The 26,028-nt window shown below is 44.2% G+C and overlaps 1 protein-coding gene across 2 annotated transcripts; it reads left to right on the forward strand.

The window, feature by feature from the left end:
* The first annotated feature begins 7,700 nt into the window (after positions 1-7,700).
* LOC106613311 (aldehyde dehydrogenase, dimeric NADP-preferring) lies at positions 7,701-24,337 on the forward strand. 2 transcript variants are annotated; one of them, XM_014215405.3, is made up of 11 exons: positions 7,701-8,911; positions 10,139-10,317; positions 10,604-10,732; positions 11,089-11,191; positions 11,505-11,590; positions 12,767-12,975; positions 13,946-14,063; positions 14,405-14,546; positions 15,042-15,208; positions 15,520-15,619; positions 18,969-24,337. In XM_014215405.3, the coding sequence occupies exons 2-11, from the start codon at positions 10,162-10,164 to the stop codon at positions 19,259-19,261; spliced, it is 1,503 nt and encodes a 500-aa protein (XP_014070880.1). In that variant the 5' UTR covers positions 7,701-8,911; positions 10,139-10,161; the 3' UTR covers positions 19,262-24,337. The 2 variants fall into 2 exon arrangements, with proteins under 2 accessions (XP_014070880.1, XP_014070877.1); XM_014215402.3 differs by having other exon boundaries at positions 17,929-19,126.
* The last annotated feature ends 1,691 nt before the right edge of the window (positions 24,338-26,028 follow it).

The following is a 26,028-nucleotide window of genomic DNA, read 5'->3' on the forward strand; positions in this document are numbered from 1 at the left end:
GGGTACAGGTTAGTAATGAGACTATATACAGGGGTACAGGTTAGTAATGAGACTATATACAGGGGGTACAGGTTAGTAATGAGACTATATACAGGGGTACAGGTTAGTAATGAGACTATATACAGGGGGTACAGGTTAGTAATGAGACTATATACAGGGGTACAGGTTAGTAATGAGACTATATACAGGGGTACAGGTTAGTAATGAGACTATATACAGGGGGTACAGGTTAGTAATGAGGCTATATACAGGGGTACAGGTTAGTAATGAGACTATATACAGGGGTACAGGTTAGTAATGAGGCTATATACAGGGGTACAGGTTAGTAATGAGGCTATATACAGGGGTACAGGTTAGTAATGAGGCTATATACAGGGGGTACAGGTTAGTAATGAGACTATATACAGGGGGTACAGGTTAGTAATGAGGCTATATACAGGGGGTACAGGTTAGTAATGAGGCTATATACAGGGGTACAGGTTAGTAATGAGGCTATATACAGGGGGTACAGGTTAGTAATGAGACTATATACAGGGGGTACAGGTTAGTAATGAGACTATATACAGGGGATACAGGTTAGTAATGAGACTATATACAGGGGGTACAGGTTAGTAATGAAGCTATATACAGGGGTACAGGTTAGTAATGAGACTATATACAGGGGGTACAGGTTAGTAATGAGGCTATAAACAGGGGTACAGGTTAGTAATGAGGCTATATACAGGGGGTACAGGTTAGTAATGAGACTATATACAGGGGGTACCGGTACAGAGTCAATATGCAGGGGTACAGGTTAGTAATGAGGCTATATACAGGGCTCCAGGTTAGTAATGAGGCTATATACAGGGGGTACAGGTTAGTAATGAGACTATACACAGGGGGTACAGGTTATTAATGAGACTATATACAGGGGTACAGGTTAGTAATGAGGCTATATACAGGGGTACAGGTTAGTAATGAGACTATATACAGGGGGTACAGGTTAGTAATGAGACTATATACAGGGGGTACAGGTTAGTAATGAGACTATATACAGGGGTACAGGTTAGTAATGAGACTATATACAGGGGGTACAGGTTAGTAATGAGACTATATACAGGGGTTCAGGTTAGTAATGAGACTATATACAGGGGTACAGGTTAGTAATGAGACTACATACAGGGGGTAAAGGTTAGTAATGAGACTATATACAGGGGTACAGGTTAGTAATGAGGCTATATACAGGGGGTACAGGTTAGTAATGAGACTATATACAGGGGTACAGGTTAGCAATGAGACTATATACAGGGGTACAGGTTAGTAATGAGGCTATATACAGGGGTACAGGTTAGTAAGGAGGCTATATACAGGGGGTACAGGTTAGTAATGAGACTATATACAGGGGGTACAGGTTAGTAATGAGGCTATATACAGGGGGTACAGGTTAGTAATGAGACTATATACAGGGGTACAGGTTAGTAATGAGACTATATACAGGGGTACAGGTTAGTAATGAGGCTATATACAGGGGGTACAGGTTAGTAATGAGACTATATACAGGGGTACAGGTTAGTAATGAGACTATATACAGGGGTACAGGTTAGTAATGAGGCTATATACAGGGGTACAGGTTAGTAATGAGGCTATATACAGGGGGTACAGGTTAGTAATGAGGCTATATACAGAGGGTACAGGTTAGTAATGAGGCTATATACAGGGGGTACAGGTTAGTAATGAGGCTATATACAGGGGTACAGGTTAGTAATGAGACTATATACAGGGGGTACAGGTTAGTAATGAGACTATATACAGGGGGTACAGGTTAGTAATGAGGCTATATACAGGGGGTACAGGTTAGTAATGAGACTATATACAGGGGGTACCGGTACAGAGTCAATGTGCAGGGGTACAGGTTAGTAATGAGGCTATATACAGGGGTACAGGTTAGTAATGAGGCTATATACAGGGGGTACAGGTTAGTAATGAGACTATATACAGGGGGTACAGGTTAGTAATGAGACTATATACAGGGGTACAGGTTAGTAATGAGGCTATATACAGGGGTAAAGGTTAGTAATGAGACTATATACAGGGGGTACAGGTTAGTAATGAGACTATATACAGGGGTTCAGGTTAGTAATGAGACTATATACAGGGGTACAGGTTAGTAATGAGGCTATATACAGGGGGTACAGGTTAGTAATGAGACTATATACAGGGGGTACAGGTTAGTAATGATGCTATATACAGGGGTACAGGTTAGTAATGAGGCTATATACAGGGGGTACAGGTTAGCAATGAGACTATATACAGGGGGTACAGGTTAGTAATGAGACTATATACAGGGGTTCAGGTTAGTAATTAGACTATATACAGGGGTACAGGTTAGTAATGAGACTATATACAGGGGGTAAAGGTTAGTAATGAGACTATATACAGGGGGTACAGGTCAGTAATGAGGCTATATACAGGGGGTACAGGTTAGTAATGAGACTATATACAGGGGTACAGGTTAGTAATGAGACTATATACAGGGGTACAGGTTAGTAATGAGGCTATATACAGGGGGTACAGGTTAGTAATGAGGCTATATACAGGGAGTACAGGTAAGTAATGAGGCTATATACAGGGGTACAGGTTAGTAAAGAGACTATATACAGGGGTACAGGTTAGTAATGAGACTATATACAGGGGTACAGGTTAGTAATGAGGCTATATACAGGGGTACAGGTTAGTAATGAGGCTATATACAGGGGGTACAGGTTAGTAATGAGGCTATATACAGGGGTACAGGTTAGTAATGAGGCTATATACAGGGGTACAGGTTAGTAATGAGGCTATATACAGGGGGTACAGGTTAGTAATGAGGCTATATACAGGGGGTACAGGTTAGTAATGAGGCTATATACAGGGGGTACAGGTTAGCAATGAGACTATATACAGGGGGTACAGGTTAGTAATGAGACTATATACAGGGGTTCAGGTTAGTAATGAGACTATATACAGGGGTACAGGTTAGTAATGAGACTATATACAGGGGGTAAAGGTTAGTAATGAGACTATATACAGGGGGTAAAGGTTAGTAATGAGACTTTATACAGGGGGTACAGGTCAGTAATGAGGCTATATACAGGGGGTACAGGTTAGTAATGAGACTATATACAGGGGTACAGGTTAGTAATGAGACTATATACAGGGGTACAGGTTAGTAATGAGGCTATATACAGGGGGTACAGGTTAGTAATGAGGCTATATACAGGGAGTACAGGTAAGTAATGAGGCTATATACAGGGGTACAGGTTAGTAAGGAGGCTATATACAGGGGGTACAGGTTAGTAATGAGGCTATATACAGGGAGTACAGGTAAGTAATGAGGCTATATACAGGGGTACAGGTTAGTAATGAGACTATATACAGGGGGTACCGGTACAGAGTCAATATGCAGGGGTACAGGTTAGTAATGAGGCTATATACAGGGCTACAGGTTAGTAATGAGGCTATATACAGGGGGTACAGGTTAGTAATGAGACTATATACAGGGGGTACTTGTTAGTAATGAGACTATACACAGGGGGTACAGGTTATTAATGAGACTATATACAGGGGTACAGGTTAGTAATGAGGCTATATACAGGGGTACAGGTTAGTAATGAGACTATATACAGGGGGTACAGGTTAGTAATGAGACTATATACAGGGGGTACAGGTTAGTAATGAGACTATATACAGGGGTACAGGTTAGTAATGAGGCTATATACAGGGGTACAGGTTAGTAATGAGACTATATACAGGGGGTACAGGTTAGTAATGAGACTATATACAGGGGTTCAGGTTAGTAATGAGACTATATACAGGGGTACAGGTTAGTAATGAGACTACATACAGGGGGTAAAGGTTAGTAATGAGACTATATACAGGGGTACAGGTTAGTAATGAGGCTATATACAGGGGGTACAGGTTAGTAATGAGACTATATACAGGGGGTACAGGTTAGCAATGAGACTATATACAGGGGTACAGGTTAGTAATGAGGCTATATACAGGGGTACAGGTTAGTAAGGAGGCTATATACAGGGGGTACAGGTTAGTAATGAGACTATATACAGGGGGTACAGGTTAGTAATGAGGCTATATACAGGGGGTACAGGTTAGTAATGAGACTATATACAGGGGTACAGGTTAGTAATGAGACTATATACAGGGGTACAGGTTAGTAATGAGGCTATATACAGGGGGTACAGGTTAGTAATGAGACTATATACAGGGGTACAGGTTAGTAATGAGACTATATACAGGGGTACAGGTTAGTAATGAGGCTATATACAGGGGTACAGGTTAGTAATGAGGCTATATACAGGGGGTACAGGTTAGTAATGAGGCTATATACAGAGGGTACAGGTTAGTAATGAGGCTATATACAGGGGGTACAGGTTAGTAATGAGGCTATATACAGGGGTACAGGTTAGTAATGAGACTATATACAGGGGGTACAGGTTAGTAATGAGACTATATACAGGGGGTACAGGTTAGTAATGAGGCTATATACAGGGGGTACAGGTTAGTAATGAGACTATATACAGGGGGTACCGGTACAGAGTCAATGTGCAGGGGTACAGGTTAGTAATGAGGCTATATACAGGGGTACAGGTTAGTAATGAGGCTATATACAGGGGGTACAGGTTAGTAATGAGACTATATACAGGGGGTACAGGTTAGTAATGAGACTATATACAGGGGTACAGGTTAGTAATGAGGCTATATACAGGGGTACAGGTTAGTAATGAGACTATATACAGGGGGTACAGGTTAGTAATGAGACTATATACAGGGGTTCAGGTTAGTAATGAGACTATATACAGGGGTACAGGTTAGTAATGAGGCTATATACAGGGGGTACAGGTTAGTAATGAGACTATATACAGGGGGTACAGGTTAGTAATGATGCTATATACAGGGGTACAGGTTAGTAATGAGGCTATATACAGGGGGTACAGGTTAGCAATGAGACTATATACAGGGGGTACAGGTTAGTAATGAGACTATATACAGGGGTTCAGGTTAGTAATTAGACTATATACAGGGGTACAGGTTAGTAATGAGACTATATACAGGGGGTAAAGGTTAGTAATGAGACTATATACAGGGGGTACAGGTCAGTAATGAGGCTATATACAGGGGGTACAGGTTAGTAATGAGACTATATACAGGGGTACAGGTTAGTAATGAGACTATATACAGGGGTACAGGTTAGTAATGAGGCTATATACAGAGGGTACAGGTTAGTAATGAGGCTATATACAGGGGGTACAGGTTAGTAATGAGGCTATATACAGGGAGTACAGGTAAGTAATGAGGCTATATACAGGGGTACAGGTTAGTAATGAGACTATATACAGGGGTACAGGTTAGTAATGAGACTATATACAGGGGTACAGGTTAGTAATGAGGCTATATACAGGGGTACAGGTTAGTAATGAGGCTATATACAGGGGGTACAGGTTAGTAATGAGGCTATATACAGGGGTACAGGTTAGTAATGAGGCTATATACAGGGGTACAGGTTAGTAATGAGGCTATATACAGGGGGTACAGGTTAGTAATGAGGCTATATACAGGGGGTACAGGTTAGTAATGAGGCTATATACAGGGGGTACAGGTTAGCAATGAGACTATATACAGGGGGTACAGGTTAGTAATGAGACTATATACAGGGGTTCAGGTTAGTAATGAGACTATATACAGGGGTACAGGTTAGTAATGAGACTATATACAGGGGGTAAAGGTTAGTAATGAGACTATATACAGGGGGTAAAGGTTAGTAATGAGACTTTATACAGGGGGTACAGGTCAGTAATGAGGCTATATACAGGGGGTACAGGTTAGTAATGAGACTATATACAGGGGTACAGGTTAGTAATGAGACTATATACAGGGGTACAGGTTAGTAATGAGGCTATATACAGAGGGTACAGGTTAGTAATGAGGCTATATACAGGGGGTACAGGTTAGTAATGAGGCTATATACAGGGAGTACAGGTAAGTAATGAGGCTATATACAGGGGTACAGGTTAGTAATGAGACTATATACAGGGGTACAGGTTAGTAATGAGACTATATACAGGGGTACAGGTTAGTAATGAGGCTATATACAGGGGTACAGGTTAGTAATGAGGCTATATACAGGGGGTACAGGTTAGTAATGAGGCTATATACAGGGGGTAAAGGTTAGTAATGAGGCTATATACAGGGGGTACAGGTTAGTAATGAGGCTATATACAGGGGTACAGGTTAGTAATGAGACTATATACAGGGGGTACAGGTTAGTAATGAGACTATATACAGGGGGTACAGGTTAGTAATGAGACTATATACAGGGGGTACAGGTTAGTAATGAGACTATATACAGGGGGTACAGGTTAGTAATGAGGCTATATACAGGGGGTACAGGTTAGTAATGAGGCTATATACAGGGGGTACAGGTTAGTAATGAGGCTATATACAGGGGGGATAGGTTAGTAATGAGACTATATACAGGGGTACAGGTTAGTAATGAGACTATATACAGGGGGTACAGGTTAGTAATGAGACTATATACAGGGGGTACAGGTTAGTAATGAGACTATATACAGGGGGTACAGGTTAGTAATGAGACTATATACAGGGGTACAGGTTAGTAATGAGACTATATACAGGGGTACAGGTTAGTAATGAGACTATATACAGGGGTACAGGTTAGTAATGAGGCTATATACAGGGGGTACAGGTTAGTAATGAGGCTATATACAGGGGTACAGGTTAGTAATGAGACTATATACAAGGGGTACAGGTTAGTAATGAGACTATATACAGGGGGTTCAGGTTAGTAATGAGGCTATATACAGGGGGTACAGGTTAGTAATGAGACTATATACAGGGGGTTGAGGTAGTTGAGGTAATATGTTCATGTATGTAGAGTTATTAAAGTGACTATGCATAGATAATATACAGAGAGTAGCAGCAGTGTTTTACGTAGTTTATGTTGTCAAACAGTAACTATTTTCAAATGAAAACATTTGATTTTATAAATAGGACTCAATTATTATCTCGGGGGAAAAAGAAACCTCAGCTATTGTTATTCAATGAGCTATTTGTTTGTCTAAAATGGGGAAACGCTTCTATTTTCTCTCGCCAATCCATCATGAAAAGTTCATTTTCCTCAGAGATTTCAAGATGCATTATGAGAACATTGTCCCACAGCTCCAAAGGCTAAGGCTTGTCCCAAATGTTACCCTTTACTCTACATAGTCCACTAGTGTTGAACAGGGACCCATAGAGATCTGGTCAAAAGTAGTGCGCTATATAGGGAACTGTGTGGCATTGGGTACACAGCCCTTGCGCTGCTGCAACACAAGAATGGCTTTGTCACCGTCAGACAATGTATGGTGTTGTTGAGGAAAATCTAACCACACAAAACTAGCGACATGATCTACAGCCCCCTATAATTACCCAGCATGCACCATTCTCCTCCACTAAATTAGGCCTTTGTTTTTTTGTATCGCTGTTTGTTGACCTCTACACTTTGTCCTCACATGAACAGTCCCTTTAAAGTATATCTGACTGCCAATCTCCTCATCTCTGTGACTTGCTGTGTCACTGTTTGTATTCACTTGTTGTCCTGTTTTGTGAATAGAGGTGATGATGGGAGCCATTTTGTGCCTTGTGTTTCTTGCAGAGGTTCCTGCTGTGAGGCTGACGTGGGGAAACTGGTGTTCCTGCTGTGAGGTTAACGTGGGGAAACTGGTGTTCCTGCTGTGAGGTTAACGTGGTGAAACTGGTGTTCCTGCGATGAGGTTAACGTGGTGAAACTGGTGTTCCTGCTGTGAGGTTAACGTGGTGAAACTGGTGTTCCTGCTGTGAGGTTAACGTGGGGAAACTGGTGTTCCTGCTGTGAGGTTAACGTGGTGAAACTGGTGTTCCTGCTGTGAGGTTAACGTGGTGAAACTGGTGTTCCTGCGATGAGGTTAACGTGGTGAAACTGGTGTTCCTGCTGTGAGGTTAACGTGGGGAAACTGGTGTTCCTGCGATGAGGTTAACGTGGTGAAACTGGTGTTCCTGCGATGAGGTTAACGTGGGGAAACTGGTGTTCCTGCTGTGAGGTTAACGTGGTGAAACTGGTGTTCCTGCTGTGAGGTTAACTGGGGAAACTGGTGTTCCTGCTGTGAGGTTAACGTGGGGAAGCTGGTGTTCCTGCTGTGAGAAGGACTGAATAATACATTCATAATGGCAAGAAGGACTGAATAATACATTCATAATGGCAAGAAGGACTGAATAATACATTCATAATGGCAAGAAGGACTGAATAATACATTCATAATGGCAATAAGGACAGTCAAAGAATACATGATTAGAAACACGGTTTTGTCTGTCCTAAATCTAGGAGACATTTAAAAAATATATATTAAACATATTTAATTAACGTCATTAAGAAAATTCTAGGTCATTTTTAGCTCGTTTTCCATAAAGACAAATACTTCCATTAATTAGCAAAAATGCAAAATAAACGGCTAATTTGAGTAGGCTACGGTCTGCGGCTAAACCGATACCACCCGTTGCCTCAAGCAATAAATAAACGTCAATCCCGCGGTTACGTCAGTGAGGCAGAACCTGAGCGGAAGAGAAGGTGCGTTACTGTGGCATAATGAAGTTCACCTCCTTGGTAATGAGACGTCGGTAGCAGCGCATTTTGTTTCACACGGTGAATGACTTTTTGTTTTATGCAAGAAGTTTGCGCAGAATAGTAAAGTTTCTGATATCGTTATATATATATTTTTTTTACACTGTCCCGAAGGATTTAACTTTTCAGAAGTGTATTTTTTGTCATACATTTTTCCGATTTTATGGATGGAATTTATTGACAACGGACAATAATCCTGCGTGCTTCTTTTATTCATGTGTGAGTATTGGAAACGTTGTTTTACATGTATTCGATGACGTAGTTAAGCTTATTCAACAGACAAAATACTGTTCAGTACTTCTTTATTGTGCGGTGAAAGCGTCATCATTTAATGATTATTTCAACATATTTGACAACCAACATATGTAAACTGATTTTTAAGTGATATTTTATATTCCACATTTAGGTTGATGGTAGAGAAAACAAACAACTGCATAGTACTGTTGACCCTGTAGTTACTCTTCTATTGTAGACCGTGCATTCTACTTTCGTGCTCTGTTGAACCCCGCTACATATTTTTACATTTTAGTCATTTAGCAGACGCTCTTATCCAGAGCGACTTACAGTAGTGAATGCATACATTTCATACATTTTTTTCTCCGTACTGGTCCCCCGTGGGACTCGAACCCACAACCCTAGCGTTGCAAACACCATGCTCTACCAACTGAGCTACACGGGACCATGCCAGGTCAAAGTTGATTAGATAATATACTCTTCAAGAAAAATACAGTAGACCTACTTCATATTTGTTCATTTTAAGCAGACCACAAAAGCACTGGACATTTATTTGATGGTTTGGGATAATTCTCAGCATTTTCTTCACGTGAGTATTCATAGGCAAATCTATGATAAACCAATGTACCAATTATTCAAAACAATTATCTTTCATAAGAAATTTAGTGATATACAGTATATAGCCATGTATGATACAAGTATAAGGATGGGCATGCATATTTTAGTTATTCCGTGCCGAGTGTCCCTGTGTCTGTCTGCTGTACTTTACTTTACAGGTGTATTGTAGTGACATGTACCTGTGTCTATCTGAACAGGTGTATTATAGTGACATGTACCTGTGTCTATCTGAACAGGTGTATTGTAGTGACATGTACCTGTGTCTATCTGAACAGGTGTATTCTAGTGACATGTACCTGTGTCTATCTGAACAGGTGTATTGTAGTGACATGTACCTGTGTCTATCTGAACAGGTATATTCTAGTGACATGTACCTGTGTCTATCTGAACAGGTGTATTGTAGTGACATGTACCTGTGTCTATCTGAACAGGTGTATTCTAGTGACATGTACCTGTGTCTATCTGAACAGGTGTATTCTAGTGACATGTACCTGTGTCTATCTGAACAGGTGTATTCTAGTGACATGTACCTGTGTCTATCTGAACAGGTGTACTTTGTGTGTACTTTACAGTGGCTGTGTGTTTACTGTTCAGGTGTGTGCTGGTGACCGGTTACCATGGAGAAGCAGGCGGTGCAGAAGGCCAGAGAGGCTTTCCTCGCTGGGCGGTCGCGACCCCTAGAGTTCAGAGTTCAGCAGCTCAAGTCCCTCCAGAGGATGATCACAGACAGACAGGGAGAGATCGCTACTGCCCTCAAACAGGACATCAGCAGGGTAATCTTCAATCATACAGTAGTTCATTAGCTGTGATAGTCTGGGGCCAATTGTGACGCCTTCGATAAGAGCCAATTAAATGAGCCTTGTAAGTATATCACAAACTATCACGCCTCTGAACTATGAATTATGTCTTCCTCAGTAGCTTTTGAAAGTTTAAAGTGTTGGGAGTAACTGTACAAATACACGGACTTATACATTTAGATCATTTTGCCAAAAGTTTCAGTAAGTTTACTGTGGAAATACCCATATCTCACATAAAGAAAGCTCACTTTGCGTTCCACAGAGCCAGTACGACACCCCGCTGTTTGAGCTGATCGGCCTGGAGAATGAGATCAGCCTGGCTGTGTCGAAGCTGGCCCAGTGGGCTGCTCCTCGGCATGTAGAGAGGAACCTCCTCACCATCTCAGACCAGGTACTCTATGGAAGACTTATCATTGCACTACATCAGTCCGTTTACAGTTAGCTACACTGTTAGAAACAAAGTTATATCTAGAACCTAAAATGGTTCTGCCGCTGTCCCCTTTGAATAACCATTTCAACAGAGGGTTCTACTTGGAACTCAAAAGGGTTCTAATTGGAACTTAGAAGGGTTCTACTTGGAAATCAAAATGGTTCTACTTGGAAATCAAAAGGGTTCTACTTGGAACTCAACAGGGTTCTACTTGGAACTCAAAAGGGTTCTACTTGGGAATCAAAAGGGTTCTACTTGGAACTCAAAAGGGATGAATAAAGTTGAATGTACTGTAATGTAATGTAATATACTTGAAGGCGTACATCCAGCCGGAGCCCCTGGGAGTGGTCCTCATCATTGGGGCCTGGAACTACCCCTGGGCCCTCACCCTGCAGCCCCTGGTCGGGGCTATCGCTGCAGGTACACCACAACGACCCCCCCCCCCCCCTTCATTCCTATTCCTCCTTCGCTGTGTAATCTTCAGCTGCCCCCTCCACTCCTACTTTTCCCACCACTGTAGTTGTCTTTTATTCAGCTTTGTCTCTCCATCCCTCACTGACACGGACACGGACACACAGCATTATCCATCTCCCTAGTTGTCTAGCCTTCTGATACCACTGAGTGATGTCATCCCATTCACACACTGTTCATTCTCTCTCTCTCTCTCTCTCTCCTCTCTCTCTCTCTCTCTCTCTCTCTCTCTCTCTCTCTCCCTCTCTCTCTCTCTCTCTAGGCAATGCAGCTGTGGTGAAGCCGTCTGAGCTGAGTGAATACTCTGCTAGTCTCCTCAAAGCTCTGCTCCCACGATATCTGGACCAGGTCCCTATTCTATTCCCCCTTGTCTGCTGTATGAGAATACTGTATGTCACCGTCCCTCAAATGGCACCCTATTCCCTATATAGTGCACTACTTTAGACAAGAACCCTATGGGCCCCGATCAAAAGTAGTGTACTATATAGGTAATAGAGTGCCATTTGGGACACTACCTATATATACTGAGTGTACAAAACATTAGGAACACCTGCTCTTTCCATGACATAGACTGACCAGGTGAAAGTAACCCAATATTAGGAAGGTGTTCTTAATGTTTTGTATACTCCGTTTTTTGAGAGCAATCTGAGCTGAACTGTTTTAGTCCTGTGACTGTGAGCCAATAGTCAGCGATTTAGCTCCAATATTACAGCATCACCTTTATACTGCGTGTAGTATAGACAAGTCCTCTATTGCTGTGATGTCAATAATACATAGTGGCTACATCCTGCTGTCTTGAGTTAGTGTCCTATGCACGCTTAAAGGGATAGTACACAGCATGTTTAAAGGGATAGTTCAAAGCGTGTTTAAAGGGAGAGTTCATGGCGTGTTTAAAGGGATAGTTCACAGTACGCTTAAAGGGATAGTTCAAAGCGTGTTTAAAGGGATAGTTCACAGCACGCTTAACGGGATAGTACACAGCATGTTTAAAGGGATAGTTCACAGCACGCTTAAAGGGATAGGTCACAGCATGTTTAAAGGGATAGTGCACAGCATGCTTAAAGGGATAGTTCACAGTACGCTTAAAGGGATAATTCAAAGCATGTTTAAAGGGATAGTTCATGGCGTGTTTAAAGGGATAGTTCACAGTACGCTTAAAGGGATAGTTCATGGCGTGTTTAAAGGGATAGTTCACAGCGTGTTTAAAGGGATAGTTCACAGCACGCTTAAAAGGATAGTTCACAGCGTGTTTAAAGGGATAGTTCACAGCGTGTTTAAAGGGATAGTTCACAGCACGCTTAAAGGGATAGTTCACAGCACGCTTAAAGGGATAGTTCACAGCACGCTTAAAGGGATAGTTCACAGCACGCTTAAAGGGATAGTTCACAGCATGTTTAAAGGGATAGTAAACAGCACGCTTAAAGGGATAGTACACAGCATGCTTAATTTTCAAGCATCTTACCATGCATCTAAGCAACTTTGGTTCTGGGATGAACTGTCCTGTTAATGTTGGGGTCTTTCCAGGAGCTGTACCCTGTAGTGTGTGGGGGTGTGTCAGAGACCCAGGAGTTGCTGCGTCAGCGTTTCGACCACGTCTTCTACACAGGGAACAGCACTGTGGGTAAACTGGTGATGGAGGCCGCAGCCCGACACCTCACCCCCGTGACCCTGGAGCTGGGGGGGAAGAGCCCCTGTTACATCGATAAGGACGTCGACCTCAGAGTCGCATGCCGGTCAGTAACATGTGGTCTGTAATACCTGTGGTCTGTAATACCTGTGGTCTGTAATACCTGGTGTCAGTAATATAACAGCCATATTGTTGGTCAAGGTAACAACCCCACCACCTGTTGCTATCAGCGAGAGATGACATAGTGAGCTAGCTTTAACAGTTAGCATCTTTGATAAGGAGTTTTGTACTAGTTAGCATCTTTGATAAGGAGTTTTGTACTAGTTAGCATCTTTGATAAGGAGTTGTGTACTAGTTAGCACGTTTGATAGGGCGTTTTGTACTAGTTAGCATCTTTGATAGGGAGTTTGTACTAGTTAGCATCATTGATAGGGAGTTTGTACTAGTTAGCATCTTTGATAGGGAGTTTGTACTAGTTAGCATCTTTGATAGGGAGTTTGTACTAGTTAGCATCGTTGATAGGGAGTTTTGTACGTGTTAGCATCTTTGATAGGGAGTTTGTACTAGTTAACATCTTTGATAGGGAGTTTGTACTAGTTAACATCTTTGATAGGGAGTTTTGGACTAGTTAGAATCTTTGCCTAGCAAAGCCGTTTCAGCTGACGTGTATTAGCGTAGCATCGTGGCTAATGTTTTGGCAGTTGGTGATTGAGAAAGATGTGAGGAACAGGATTTATTAAGGGTCATAAGGTTGCAAAATTGTAAAAATGTTCCCAAAATTCCAAGGTTTTCCAGAAATCCTTTTCGAGAGATTCCCGGAGTTAGAAGGGAATAAGCAGGAAATACATAATCATCCACCCAGGATTTCTGGAAAACAAGGGGATTTGGGGATTTTTTCCCCCAGAATCTTTTAACCCTAAAGGGTTATTATATGTAATGAGACAACAGCATGCTTAGCTCCTTTTACAAATGTTGAAGGTGTATGTGAAAGATGAAAGATGCACATTGATTTTATGTCTGTGGTTTATTTATTGTTTAATTTTTCTCTTCATGTTGGTTTTGTTCATCCACCGCAGGCGTATCACGTGGGGGAAGTTTGTGAACTGCGGTCAGACGTGCATCGCCCCAGACTACATCCTGTGTGAACCCAGCATCCAGAACAGAGTGGTGGAGGGTATCCGGCAGACACTACTGGTCTCTTACCTCCTCTCTATCTCTACTGTAGCTAGTTAGCAAGGATGCTACGATAGCTCTGCCAATGGATTACTACTTTATTACATTGTATATTAATGTACACAGTATGGTATCAATTCAGATTTTCAATTCAGTCAATTCAGGAAGTGAAATGAAATTATTAGATTCATAAATAAAACACTTAGGGGGTGAAAGTCCATTGTTTTCTATGAGAATCTTCCCAATTCATGAATTTGATTTCAATTCCCTTCCAGAATTGACCCCAACTCTGATTGACTGTAGGTAACAACCCCTTATTCTCAGCTAGCATCTAATCCATACGTTGTTTTCCTTAATCCTAGGAGTTTTATGGGCCTGACCCCAAATCCTCCCCTGACTACGGCCGCATCATCAACCAGCGCCACTTCAACCGCGTGATGACTCTGCTGGAGGGCTACACGGCAACAGTAGGGGGGCAGAGTGATGCGTCACAGCGCTACATTGGTACGCAGTCTCATTGGGTTCACAGATATTTGGTGACACATTAGTTAGTAGTTGGCAGACTCGGGTTTTAATAATATTACTGTATTTCCCCCTTGGGTTGCAACATTCCCAGTACCTTTCCCAAAGTTCCAAGGTTTTTCAGAAATCACAATTGGAGAATTACATTTTAAATTTTTTTATTTTTAATTTTAGTCATTTAGCAGACGCTCTTGTCCAGAGTAGTGAGTGCATACAATTTCATTTGTACTGGTCCCCTGTGAGAATCAAACCCACAACCCTGTGGTTGCATGGGACCAAGTGTGGCTCAGTTGGAGGATTCCCTCCCAGCTTCGGCTCTCTTGATTCCAGGAATCTCCCAACTGGGATTGCTCTAACTGGGAATCCTCAAACTAAGAATTTACTCATTGAAAATCCTCCAGCTGCGATTCTTTCTGAAACACTTGAGAACTATGCTTGGTCTGTCAAAAAACGTTGATTGACCCCTGACCCCCTCAGCCCCCACGGTGGTGAAGGACGTGCCCCCCCAGGCTAGGCTGATGCAGGAGGAGATCTTCGGCCCCCTGTTGCCCATAGTGACCGTCAGCGACATAGACGACGCCATCCACTTCCTCAACGAGAGAGAGAAGCCTTTGGCGCTCTACGTCTTCTCCTCCAACAAGAAGGTAAGGTCTGGAGGGAGCTAGTGAGCAAGCTATGGAGTAGGGCTGAAATCCAAAAAGGAGGACATGGTGGAGATTACACCAGCCGAATCCACTCAAATCTCCACAATTTGGGCATAGGGTTTTAGGGGTTTATTTGGGATTGGACATGGGTCACTTTCAGTTGAGCTCCTGATGAAATGTAGTTTATATACTGTAAGGAGGTCATCTGTTACTGTGGCAACAACAATTGTCCTTATTTTGGGTATGTACAGTATGTATTTACATATGAGGGTTTGATAAAAGACATCCTTCTTTCTGTCTCTGTCAATAAGGTGATAAAGCGAATGCTGGCTGAGACTACCAGTGGCGGGGTAACAGTCAACGACGTTATTATGCACTACACCCTCAACTCTCTGCCCTTTGGGGGTGTAGGTAAGAAAACTGTCTCATAATACTGTTAGGCTTTAGGATACGGCCTAGCCGGACCTCTGGTGAATATACTGTTGGTTGGCACGCTAGCCGGTACTGGGACGATTCTGGTTAACTGACGGCAGCTGATATGATGGCATGCCACTGCTGGCCCAACCACACCTTGCCACTACAGTAGTCATGCCTACGACAGTCCAATGGTGGCTTGCCTACAGTAGACAGATGCACTGTGTCTACATTCACCCTCTGACTGTAGTGAGCAGTAAAATGTGTATATATATAATATATATATATTAGATATACGTCACATAAAACTCGTAATAAAGACTAAGCAATTAACCTATTAAAATGTTGATATGACTCTATAAAGACAATTAAAATACACAAGCAAGCATTAGACAATGAGTTGACGTTGACTAGCAAGAATGGGTCTGAGAATTGTCTATATCAAAGGCAGATGTTTAATTAACATTGAACAATGAATTAATTTAAACATACCAGGCATGAAGCTTAAGTTACGAACATTAACAAGCATTACAAGGCATTATTCCAACCATATAGATCCTAAAGTTAACTTATAGGACAAAGCATCATTCTAGGCATATAGATCCTAAAGTTAACTTATAGGACAAAGCATGAACAAAGAGATGCTTACTAGGCCAGAGGCCTAGAAGCCTAGGAAATTAGAATTTATTATACAACCTTCCTCCATGAACTGGATACATGATGCATTTAATTACATTTATAACATCTGAAGGTGTAACTTTTCAACCCAAAACCAACCACCATTGACCAATCAAACCATACCAAGTTTATAATAACCTAAACACTCCCAGGCCCAATCTCCACAGGGTGTCACAGCATTTAAAGGCTGGTGTGATGAGGGGATGAGGCCGATGTAAATAAGACAGAATTTCTGAGAGGAACATAAACCCCCTTGAGTAATTCAGAGTTCACCCTGTCCAGATACAAGACACAGAAATAATACATCCATATAGAGTCCTCTCTAGGGGACAAGTTACCATAGAGATAATACATATAGTCCTCTTTAGGGGACAAATACATCCATATAGAGTCCTCTTTAGGGGACAAGTTACCATAGAGGTAATACATATAGAGTCCTCTTTAGGAGACAAGTTACCATAGAGATAATACATATAGTCCTCTTTAGGAGACAAGTTACCACAGAGATCATACATATAGAGTCCTCTTTAGGAGACAAGTTACCATAGAGATAATAAATCCATATAGAGTCCTCTTTAGGAGACAAGTTACCATAGAGATAATACATATAGTCCTCTTTAGGAGACAAGTTACCACAGAGATCATACATATAGAGTCCTCTTTAGGAGACAAGTTACCATAGAGATAATACATCCATATAGAGTCCTCTTTAGGAGACAAGTTACCATAGAGGTAATCACCATATAGAGTCCTCTTTAGGGGACAAGTTACCATAGAGATAATACATCCATATAGAGTCCTCTTTAGGGGACAAGTTACCATAGAGATAATACATATAGAGTCCTCTTTAGGGGACAAGTTACCATAGAGATCATCCATATAGATAGAATCAGAGTTATCCTCAGTGAACAAGTTTCTGATAGATACCAGGGACTGAGTTGGAAGGTAGCACGTCCTTGGGGCTGAGTTGGAAGGCAGCGCGTCCTTGGGACTGAGTTGGAAGGTAGTGTGTCCTTGGGGCTGAGTTGGAAGGCAGCGCGTCCTTGGGGCTGAGTTGGAAGGCAGCGCGTCCTTGGGGCTGAGTTGGAAGGTAATGCGTCCTTGGGACTGAGTTGGAAGGTAGCGCGTCCTTGGTACTGAGTTGGAAGGTAGCGCGTCCTTGGGGCTGAGTTGGAAGGCAGTGCGCCCTTGGGACTGTGTTGGAAGGTAGTGTGTCCTTGGGACTGAGTTGGAAGGTTGCGCGTCCTTGGGGCTGAGTTGGAAGGCAGCGCGTCCTTGGGACTGAGTTGGAAGGTAGTGTGTCCTTGGGACTGAGTTGGAAGGTAGCGCGTCCTTGGGGCTGAGTTGGAAGGCAGTGCGTCCTTGGGACTGAGTTGGAAGGTAGCGCGTCCTTGAGACTGAGTTGGAAGGTAGCACGTCCTTGAGACTGAGTTGGAAGGTAGTGTGTCTTTGGGACTGAGTTGGAAGGTAGTGTGTCCTTGGGACTGAGTTGGAAGGTAGTGCGTCCTTGAGACTGAGTTGGAGAAATGCTGCTAGAGCGTCATGCAGCTAACATCTAATCCTTAACAAGTCACATGACCCTTTGACCCCTCATCTGACCCTAGCCCTGTGACATCTGAACCCCACAGGTCAGAGTGGAACAGGAAGGTATCATGGGAAGCACACCTTTGACCAGTTCAGCCATCATCGAGCGTGTCTGGTCAAGTCCCTGGGCATGGAGGAGGTCAACGTGGTGCGGTACCCACCCCAGAACCGCCAGAAGGCTCGCAGGGTCAGGCTGGCCATGAGGACCCCACTGGTCGACTTCTCTAGGAAAACCTACATCTGGGCCGTGGCGGCCACAGTCTTTGCTTTCGGTCTCTTGATCACCTTGACTGCCATTCTGCTAATTGCTGGTGGCTTGAACTGCACCTGTTGGAGACTTTGGCAAATCTGGCGCTAGCCAGTCTTTAGCTGTATTGGCCGACGTACATTCAACGAAAGACATGTCCCTGTGCCTGTGTCTTTAGAATAATGTCTAATGTCTTTGTGTGTCTGACACTGTAACTCAACTCACAACCCTGGTGGTGCAAACCCCTGACTGCTGTTAGTGGCGTCAGCTTGCCATCACCGATCCTCTGTAATGACGATGAGCCACTGATTCTGTCGATGGCGGGCTGCTGTTTGCTTGCTAGATGTGTTTTTCTGATCTTCCGTTTTAATCTATAATTTCATTCTAATCTAACAGCCAATCTATGGTTTATCTTTGTTTGTTTAAAGATTGTCAAAGAACTGAAAAGTTAGGTCTATCTTTTATTGAAAGGGGGATACCTAGTCAGTTGCACAACTGAATGCATTCAACCAAAATGTCTTCCGCATTTAACCCAACCCCTCTGAATCAGAGAATCACCTGACCGCATTCACATATATCCTAACAATAATAGAAAAGGTTTGCTGGAATGGAAAGCAGTATACAGTAGCCAACATAGGGAATCCTTGAATTTGGACTATAGTTGAAAAATTCCAGCAACTTTCCCAAATGTCCCAGGTTTGCCCGAAATCCTGGTTGGAGGATTCTGGATTTCCTGTTTAGTTCCTCCTGATTCCAGGAATCTTTCAACAGAGATTTCTGGTAAACCTGGGAAACTTGAACATCATAACATCTAACATCTCTAACCCCACTCCACAGGTCAGAGTGGAACAGGAAGCTATCATGGGAAGCACACCTTTAACCAGTTCAGCCATCATCGAGCGTGTCTGGTCAAGTCCCTGGGCATGGAGGAGGTCAACGTGGTGCGGTACCCACCCCAGAACCACCAGAAGGTTCGCAGGGTCAGGCTGGCCATGAGGACCCCAATGGTTGATTTTTCCAAGGGCACCTACATCTGGGCCGTCACGGCGTCCATTGTGGCTCTGGGACTCCTGGTCGCCCTGACTGTGATTCTAATACTAGCGGCTGGCGTCAGCTGCACCTGTTTGTGATTGATGGATAGACACAGTGAAGTTAAGGTTGCACATTTTGGTAACTTCCCCAAAATCCCCCGGTATTCCAGATATCCCTATTGGACGATTTCGGATTTCCTGCTTCTTCCCTTATGATTCTGGGAATCTTCCTACCTTTCTCAGGAAAACCTGGTAATTTGGGGAAAGAGTAGAGACACCATAGAATGTGGTATTAATACATTAATGTCAAGTCATTATGTGATTATTGTTGCATCCTACCTCTCCTCTGTCCTCTCTCTCCTTCTCTCTCCTAAATCTCTCCCCTCTCTCCCCTTCTCTCCTTCTCTCTGTTCTCTCTCCTTTATTTCCTCTATCTTTGCTGCCCCTCTCTCCCTTCTCTCCCCTCTCTTTCCTCTCTCCATCACCCTCCTGAAGTTGTTTTGTGTGTCTGTCTGTACAGCAGACATACAGGGAATTCAGAATGTTTCAGACTCCTTCACTTTTTCCACATTATGTTACGTTACAGCCTTATTCTAAAATGGATTACATTTTCCCTCATCAACCTACACATAATACCCCAAAATGACAAAGAAAAAACAGTTTTTTTGATATTTTTTTTGACAAATGTATAAAAAACATCTGAAATATGACATTTACATAAGTATTCAGACCCTTTACTCAGTACTTTGTTGAAGCACCTTTGACAGTGATTACAGCCTTGAGTCTTCTTGGGTATGACGCTACAAGCTTGGCACACCTGTATTTGGGGAGTTTCTCCCATTCTTCTCTGCAGATCCTCTCAAGCTATGTCAGGTTGGATGGGGAGCGTTGTTGCACAGCTATTTTCAGGTCTCTCCAGAGATGTTAGATTGGGTTCAAGTCTGGGCTCTGGCTGGGCCACTCAAGGACATTCAGCGACTGCTACTCCTGCGTCGTCTTGGCTGTGTGCTTAGGATCGCTGTCCTGTTGGAAGGTGAACCTTCACTCGTCAAGGATCTCTCTGTACTTTGCTCTCCATTAATTTTTCCCTCAATCTCTTCCAGTCTCCCAGTCCCTGCTGCTGAAAAACATCTCCACAGCATGATGCTGCCACCACCATGCTTCACCGTAGGGATGGTGCCAGGTTTTCTCCTGTGATGCTTGGCATTCAGGCCAAATAGTTCAATCTTGGTTTCATCAGACCAGAGAATCTTGTTTCTCATGGTCTGAGAGTCTTTAGGGGCCTTTTAGCAAACTCCAAGAGGGCTGTCATGTGCCTTTTACTGAGGAGTGGTTTCCGTCTGGCCACTCTACCATAAAGGCCTGATTGGTGTAGTGCTGCAGAGATGGTTGTCCTTCTGGAAGGTTCTCCCATCTCCACAGAGGAACTCTGTAGCTCTGTCTGAGTGACCATCAGGTTCTTGGTCACCTCTCGGACCAAGGCTCTTCTCCCCCGATTTCTCCGTTTGGCTGGGCGGCCAGCTCTAGGAAGAGTCTTGGTGGTTCCAAACTTTTTCCATTTAAGAATGATGGAGGCCACTGTGTTCTTGGGGACCTTCAAAGCTGCAGAAATGTTTTGGTACCCTTCCCCAGATCTGTGCCTCGACCACTGTCTCGGCGCTCTACGGACAATTCCTTCGACCTCATGGCTTGGTTTTTGCTCTGACATGCACTGTCAACTGTGAGACCTTATGTAGACAGGTGTGTGCCTTTCCAAATCATGTCCAATCAATTGAATTTACCACAGGTAGAAACATCAAGGATGATCAATGGAAACAGTATGCACCTGAGCTCAATTTCGAGTCTCATAGCAATGGGTCTGAATACTTAATAAGGTATTTTGGGATTTTATTTTGAAAACATTTGCAAAAATTTGTAAAAACCTGCTTTCGTGTTGATATTATGAGCTATTGTGTGTAGATTGATGAGGGGGGGAAATTATTTAATTCCATTTTAGAATAAGGCTGTAACGTAACAAAATGAGGAAAAAGTGAAAGGGTCTGAATACTTTCCGAGTTAGGGTTGCTTTCCCAAAAATTCCCCGGTCTTCCTGAAATCCCTATTGGAGGATTTCGGATTTCTTGCTTCTACCATTATGATTACGGGAATCTTCCTATCAGAAATATTCCTACCTTTCTCAGGGAAAAACGTGTAATTTTGTGAAAGAGTAGAGACACCATAGACTGTGGTATTAATTAATACATTAATGTCAAGGTATTATGTGCGTATCATTAGTACCTTCCATGTCTTCATTTTTAAAAATTATTTATGTTGTATGAATTTGTATCAAATTAATGTTTTACATTTTTTAATGACATTATATAATAAGATTCATGAAGTTCTCTCACTTAACTACAGTTAAAAAGATGAAGTAGGCTAATAAATTAACTACTGTATTGAAAACCATGTTTTTAGCGCAAAGTAGGCCTTAATGTTCTGCACACATAAAACTTTGACAAATATGCCCCAGTGTTACAGAAACGTTTTTTTTTGCCTCTTTCCTTTAAAGTGGATGGTGGTACTCGTGGGTAAAATGTCTGCTCGTAAAATGCAGCTGTCAGCGTTGTTTTTAATTCTCCTGCACCTGGAAACCCTGCTTGGTTTGTACAATAATGTCAATTCAATGTAATTCAATGTGTCTTTGTGTCTCTCCGGATACATTCATATGACACACTATTCCTGATTTAGTGCACTACTTTTGAACCGCGCCCATAGAGCTCTAGTCAAAAGTAGTGCACTACATATACTGAAAATAGGATACCATTTGGGACAGACATACCGTACAATATAGACTGAGTGTACAAAACATTAAGAACACCTGCTCTTTCCATGACATGGACTGATCAGGTGAATCCAGGTGAAAGCTATGATCCCTTATTGATGTCACATGTTAAATCCACTTCATTCAGTGTAGATGAAAGGGGAGGAGACATGGTTAAAGAAGGATTTTTAAGCGTTGAGACTATTGAGACATGGATTGTGTATTTGTGCCATTCAGAGGGCGGAATGGGCAAGACAAAGGATTTAAGTGCCGTTGAACAGAGAATGGTAGTAGGTGCCAGGCGCACCGGTTTGTGTCAAGAACTGCAACGCTGCTGGGTTTTTCTTTGGGACTGAGTTGGAGGGTAGTGTGTCTGGGACTGTGTTGGAGGGTAGTGTGTCTGGGACTGTGTTGGAGGGTAGTGTGTCTATGGGACTGTGTTGGAGGGTAGTGTGTCTGGGACTGTGTTGGAGGGTAGTGTGTCTATGGGACTGTGTTGGAGGGTAGTGTGTCTATGGGACTGTGTTGGAGGGTAGTGTGTCTATGGGACTGTGTTGGAGGGTAGTGTGTCTTTGGGACTGTGTTGGAGGGTAGTGTGTCTGGGACTGTGTTGGAGGGTAGTGTGTCTTTGGGACTGTGTTGGAGGGTAGTGTGTGTTTGGGACTGTGTTGGAGGGTAGTGTGTCTTTGGGACTGTGTTGGAGGGTAGTGTGTGTTTGGGACTGTGTTGGAGGGTAGTGTGTCTATGGGACTGTGTTGGAGGGTAGTGTGTGTTTGGGACTGTGTTGGAGGGTAGTGTGTCTGGGACTGTGTTGGAGGGTAGTGTGTCTGGGACTGTGTTGGAGGGTAGTGTGTCTGGGACTGTGTTGGAGGGTAGTGTGTCTGGGACTGTGTTGGAGGGTAGTGTGTCTTTGGGACTGTGTTGGAGGGTAGTGTGTCTGGGACTGTGTTGGAGGGTAGTGTGTCTATGGGACTGTGTTGGAGGGTAGTGTGTCTGGGACTGTGTTGGAGGGTAGTGTGTCTGGGACTGTGTTGGAGGGTAGTGTGTATGGGACTGTGTTGGAGGGTAGTGTGTTTGGGACTGTGTTGGAGGGTAGTGTGTTTGGGACTGTGTTGGAGGGTAGTGTGTCTGGGACTGTGTTGGAGGGTAGTGTGTCTGGGACTGTGTTGGAGGGTAGTGTGTCTGGGACTGTGTTGGAGGGTAGTGTGTCTGGGACTGTGTTGGAGGGTAGTGTGTCTGGGACTGTGTTGGAGGGTAGTGTGTCTATGGGACTGTGTTGGAGGGTAGTGTGTCTGGGACTGTGTTGGAGGGTAGTGTGTCTGGGACTGTGTTGGAGGGTAGTGTGTCTGGGACTGTGTTGGAGGGTAGTGTGTCTGGGACTGTGTTGGAGGGTAGTGTGTCTATGGGACTGTGTTGGAGGGTAGTGTGTCTGGGACTGTGTTGGAGGGTAGTGTGTTTGGGACTGTGTTGGAGGGTAGTGTGTCTTTGGGACTGTGTTGGAGGGTAGTGTGTCTTTGGGACTGTGTTGGAGGGTAGTGTGTCTATGGGACTGTGTTGGAGGGTAGTGTGTCTGGGACTGTGTTGGAGGGTAGTGTGTCTGGGACTGTGTTGGAGGGTAGTGTGTCTTTGGGACTGTGTTGGAGGGTAGTGTGTCTGGGACTGTGTTGGAGGGTAGTGTGTCTGGGACTGTGTTGGAGGGTAGTGTGTATGGGACTGTGTTGGAGGGTAGTGTGTCTGGGACTGTGTTGGAGGGTAGTGTGTCTGGGACTGTGTTGGAGGGTAGTGTGTCTGGGACTGTGTTGGAGGGTAGTGTGTCTGGGACTGTGTTGGAGGGTAGTGTGTCTGGGACTGTGTTGGAGGGTAGTGTGTCTGGGACTGTGTTGGAGGGTAGTGTGTCTGGGACTGTGTTGGAGGGTAGTGTGTCTATGGGACTGTGTTGGAGGGTAGTGTGTCTGGGACTGTGTTGGAGGGTAGTGTGTCTATGGGACTGTGTTGGAGGGTAGTGTGTCTGGGACTGTGTTGGAGGGTAGTGTGTCTGGGACTGTGTTGGAGGGTAGTGTGTCTGGGACTGTGTTGGAGGGTAGTGTGTCTGGGACTGTGTTGGAGGGTAGTGTGTCTGGGACTGTGTTGGAGGGTAGTGTGTCTTTGGGACTGTGTTGGAGGGTAGTGTGTCTTTGGGACTGTGTTGGAGGGTAGTGTGTTTGGGACTGTGTTGGAGGGTAGTGTGTCTGGGACTGTGTTGGAGGGTAGTGTGTCTATGGGACTGTGTTGGAGGGTAGTGTGTCTGGGACTGTGTTGGAGGGTAGTGTTTCTGGGACTGTGTTGGAGGGTAGTGTGTCTGGGACTGTGTTGGAGGGTAGTGTGTCTGGGACTGTGTTGGAGGGTAGTGTGTCTGGGACTGTGTTGGAGGGTAGTGTGTCTGGGACTGTGTTGGAGGGTAGTGTGTCTGGGACTGTGTTGGAGGGTAGTGTGTCTGGGACTGTGTTGGAGGGTAGTGTGTCTGGGACTGTGTTGGAGGGTAGTGTGTCTGGGACTGTGTTGGAGGGTAGTGTGTCTGGGACTGTGTTGGAGGGTAGTGTGTCTGGGACTGTGTTGGAGGGTAGTGTGTCTGGGACTGTGTTGGAGGGTAGTGTGTCTGGGACTGTGTTGGAGGGTAGTGTGTCTGGGACTGTGTTGGAGGGTAGTGTGTCTATGGGACTGTGTTGGAGGGTAGTGTGTCTGGGACTGTGTTGGAGGGTAGTGTGTCTGGGACTGTGTTGGAGGGTAGTGTGTCTGGGACTGTGTTGGAGGGTAGTGTGTCTGGGACTGTGTTGGAGGGTAGTGTGTCTGGGACTGTGTTGGAGGGTAGTGTGTCTGGGACTGTGTTGGAGGGTAGTGTGTCTGGGACTGTGTTGGAGGGTAGTGTGTCTGGGACTGTGTTGGAGGGTAGTGTGTCTGGGACTGTGTTGGAGGGTAGTGTGTCTGGGACTGTGTTGGAGGGTAGTGTGTCTGGGACTGTGTTGGAGGGTAGTGTGTCTGGGACTGTGTTGGAGGGTAGTGTGTCTATGGGACTGTGTTGGAGGGTAGTGTGTCTGGGACTGTGTTGGAGGGTAGTGTGTCTGGGACTGTGTTGGAGGGTAGTGTGTATGGGACTGTGTTGGAGGGTAGTGTGTCTGGGACTGTGTTGGAGGGTAGTGTGTCTGGGACTGTGTTGGAGGGTAGTGTGTCTATGGGACTGTGTTGGAGGGTAGTGTGTCTGGGACTGTGTTGGAGGGTAGTGTGTATGGGACTGTGTTGGAGGGTAGTGTGTATGGGACTGTGATGGAGGGTAGTGTGTCTGGGACTGTGTTGGAGGGTAGTGTGTCTATGGGACTGTGTTGGAGGGTAGTGTGTCTGGGACTGTGTTGGAGGGTAGTGTGTCTTTGGGACTGTGTTGGAGGGTAGTGTGTCTTTGGGACTGTGTTGGAGGGTAGTGTGTCTTTGGGACTGTGTTGGAGGGTAGTGTGTCTGGGACTGTGTTGGAGGGTAGTGTGTCTATGGGACTGTGTTGGAGGGTAGTGTGTCTTTGGGACTGTGTTGGAGGGTAGTGTGTCTTTGGGACTGTGTTGGAGGGTAGTGTGTCTTTGGGACTGTGTTGGAGGGTAGTGTGTCTGGGACTGTGTTGGAGGGTAGTGTGTCTGGGACTGTGTTGGAGGGTAGTGTGTCTTTGGGACTGTGTTGGAGGGTAGTGTGTCTTTGGGACTGTGTTGGAGGGTAGTGTGTCTGGGACTGTGTTGGAGGGTAGTGTGTCTTTGGGACTGTGTTGGAGGGTAGTGTGTCTGGGACTGTGTTGGAGGGTAGTGTGTCTGGGACTGTGTTGGAGGGTAGTGTGTCTGGGACTGTGTTGGAGGGTAGTGTGTCTGGGACTGTGTTGGAGGGTAGTGTGTTTGGGACTGTGTTGGAGGGTAGTGTGTCTATGGGACTGTGTTGGAGGGTAGTGTGTCTGGGACTGTGTTGGAGGGTAGTGTGTCTATGGGACTGTGTTGGAGGGTAGTGTGTCTGGGACTGTGTTGGAGGGTAGTGTGTTTGGGACTGTGTTGGAGGGTAG

The sequence above is a fragment of the Salmo salar genome, chromosome 09 (genome assembly GCF_965601325.2).
Source record: "Salmo salar chromosome 09, fSalSal1, whole genome shotgun sequence".
Classification (NCBI taxonomy): domain Eukaryota; kingdom Metazoa; phylum Chordata; class Actinopteri; order Salmoniformes; family Salmonidae; genus Salmo; species Salmo salar.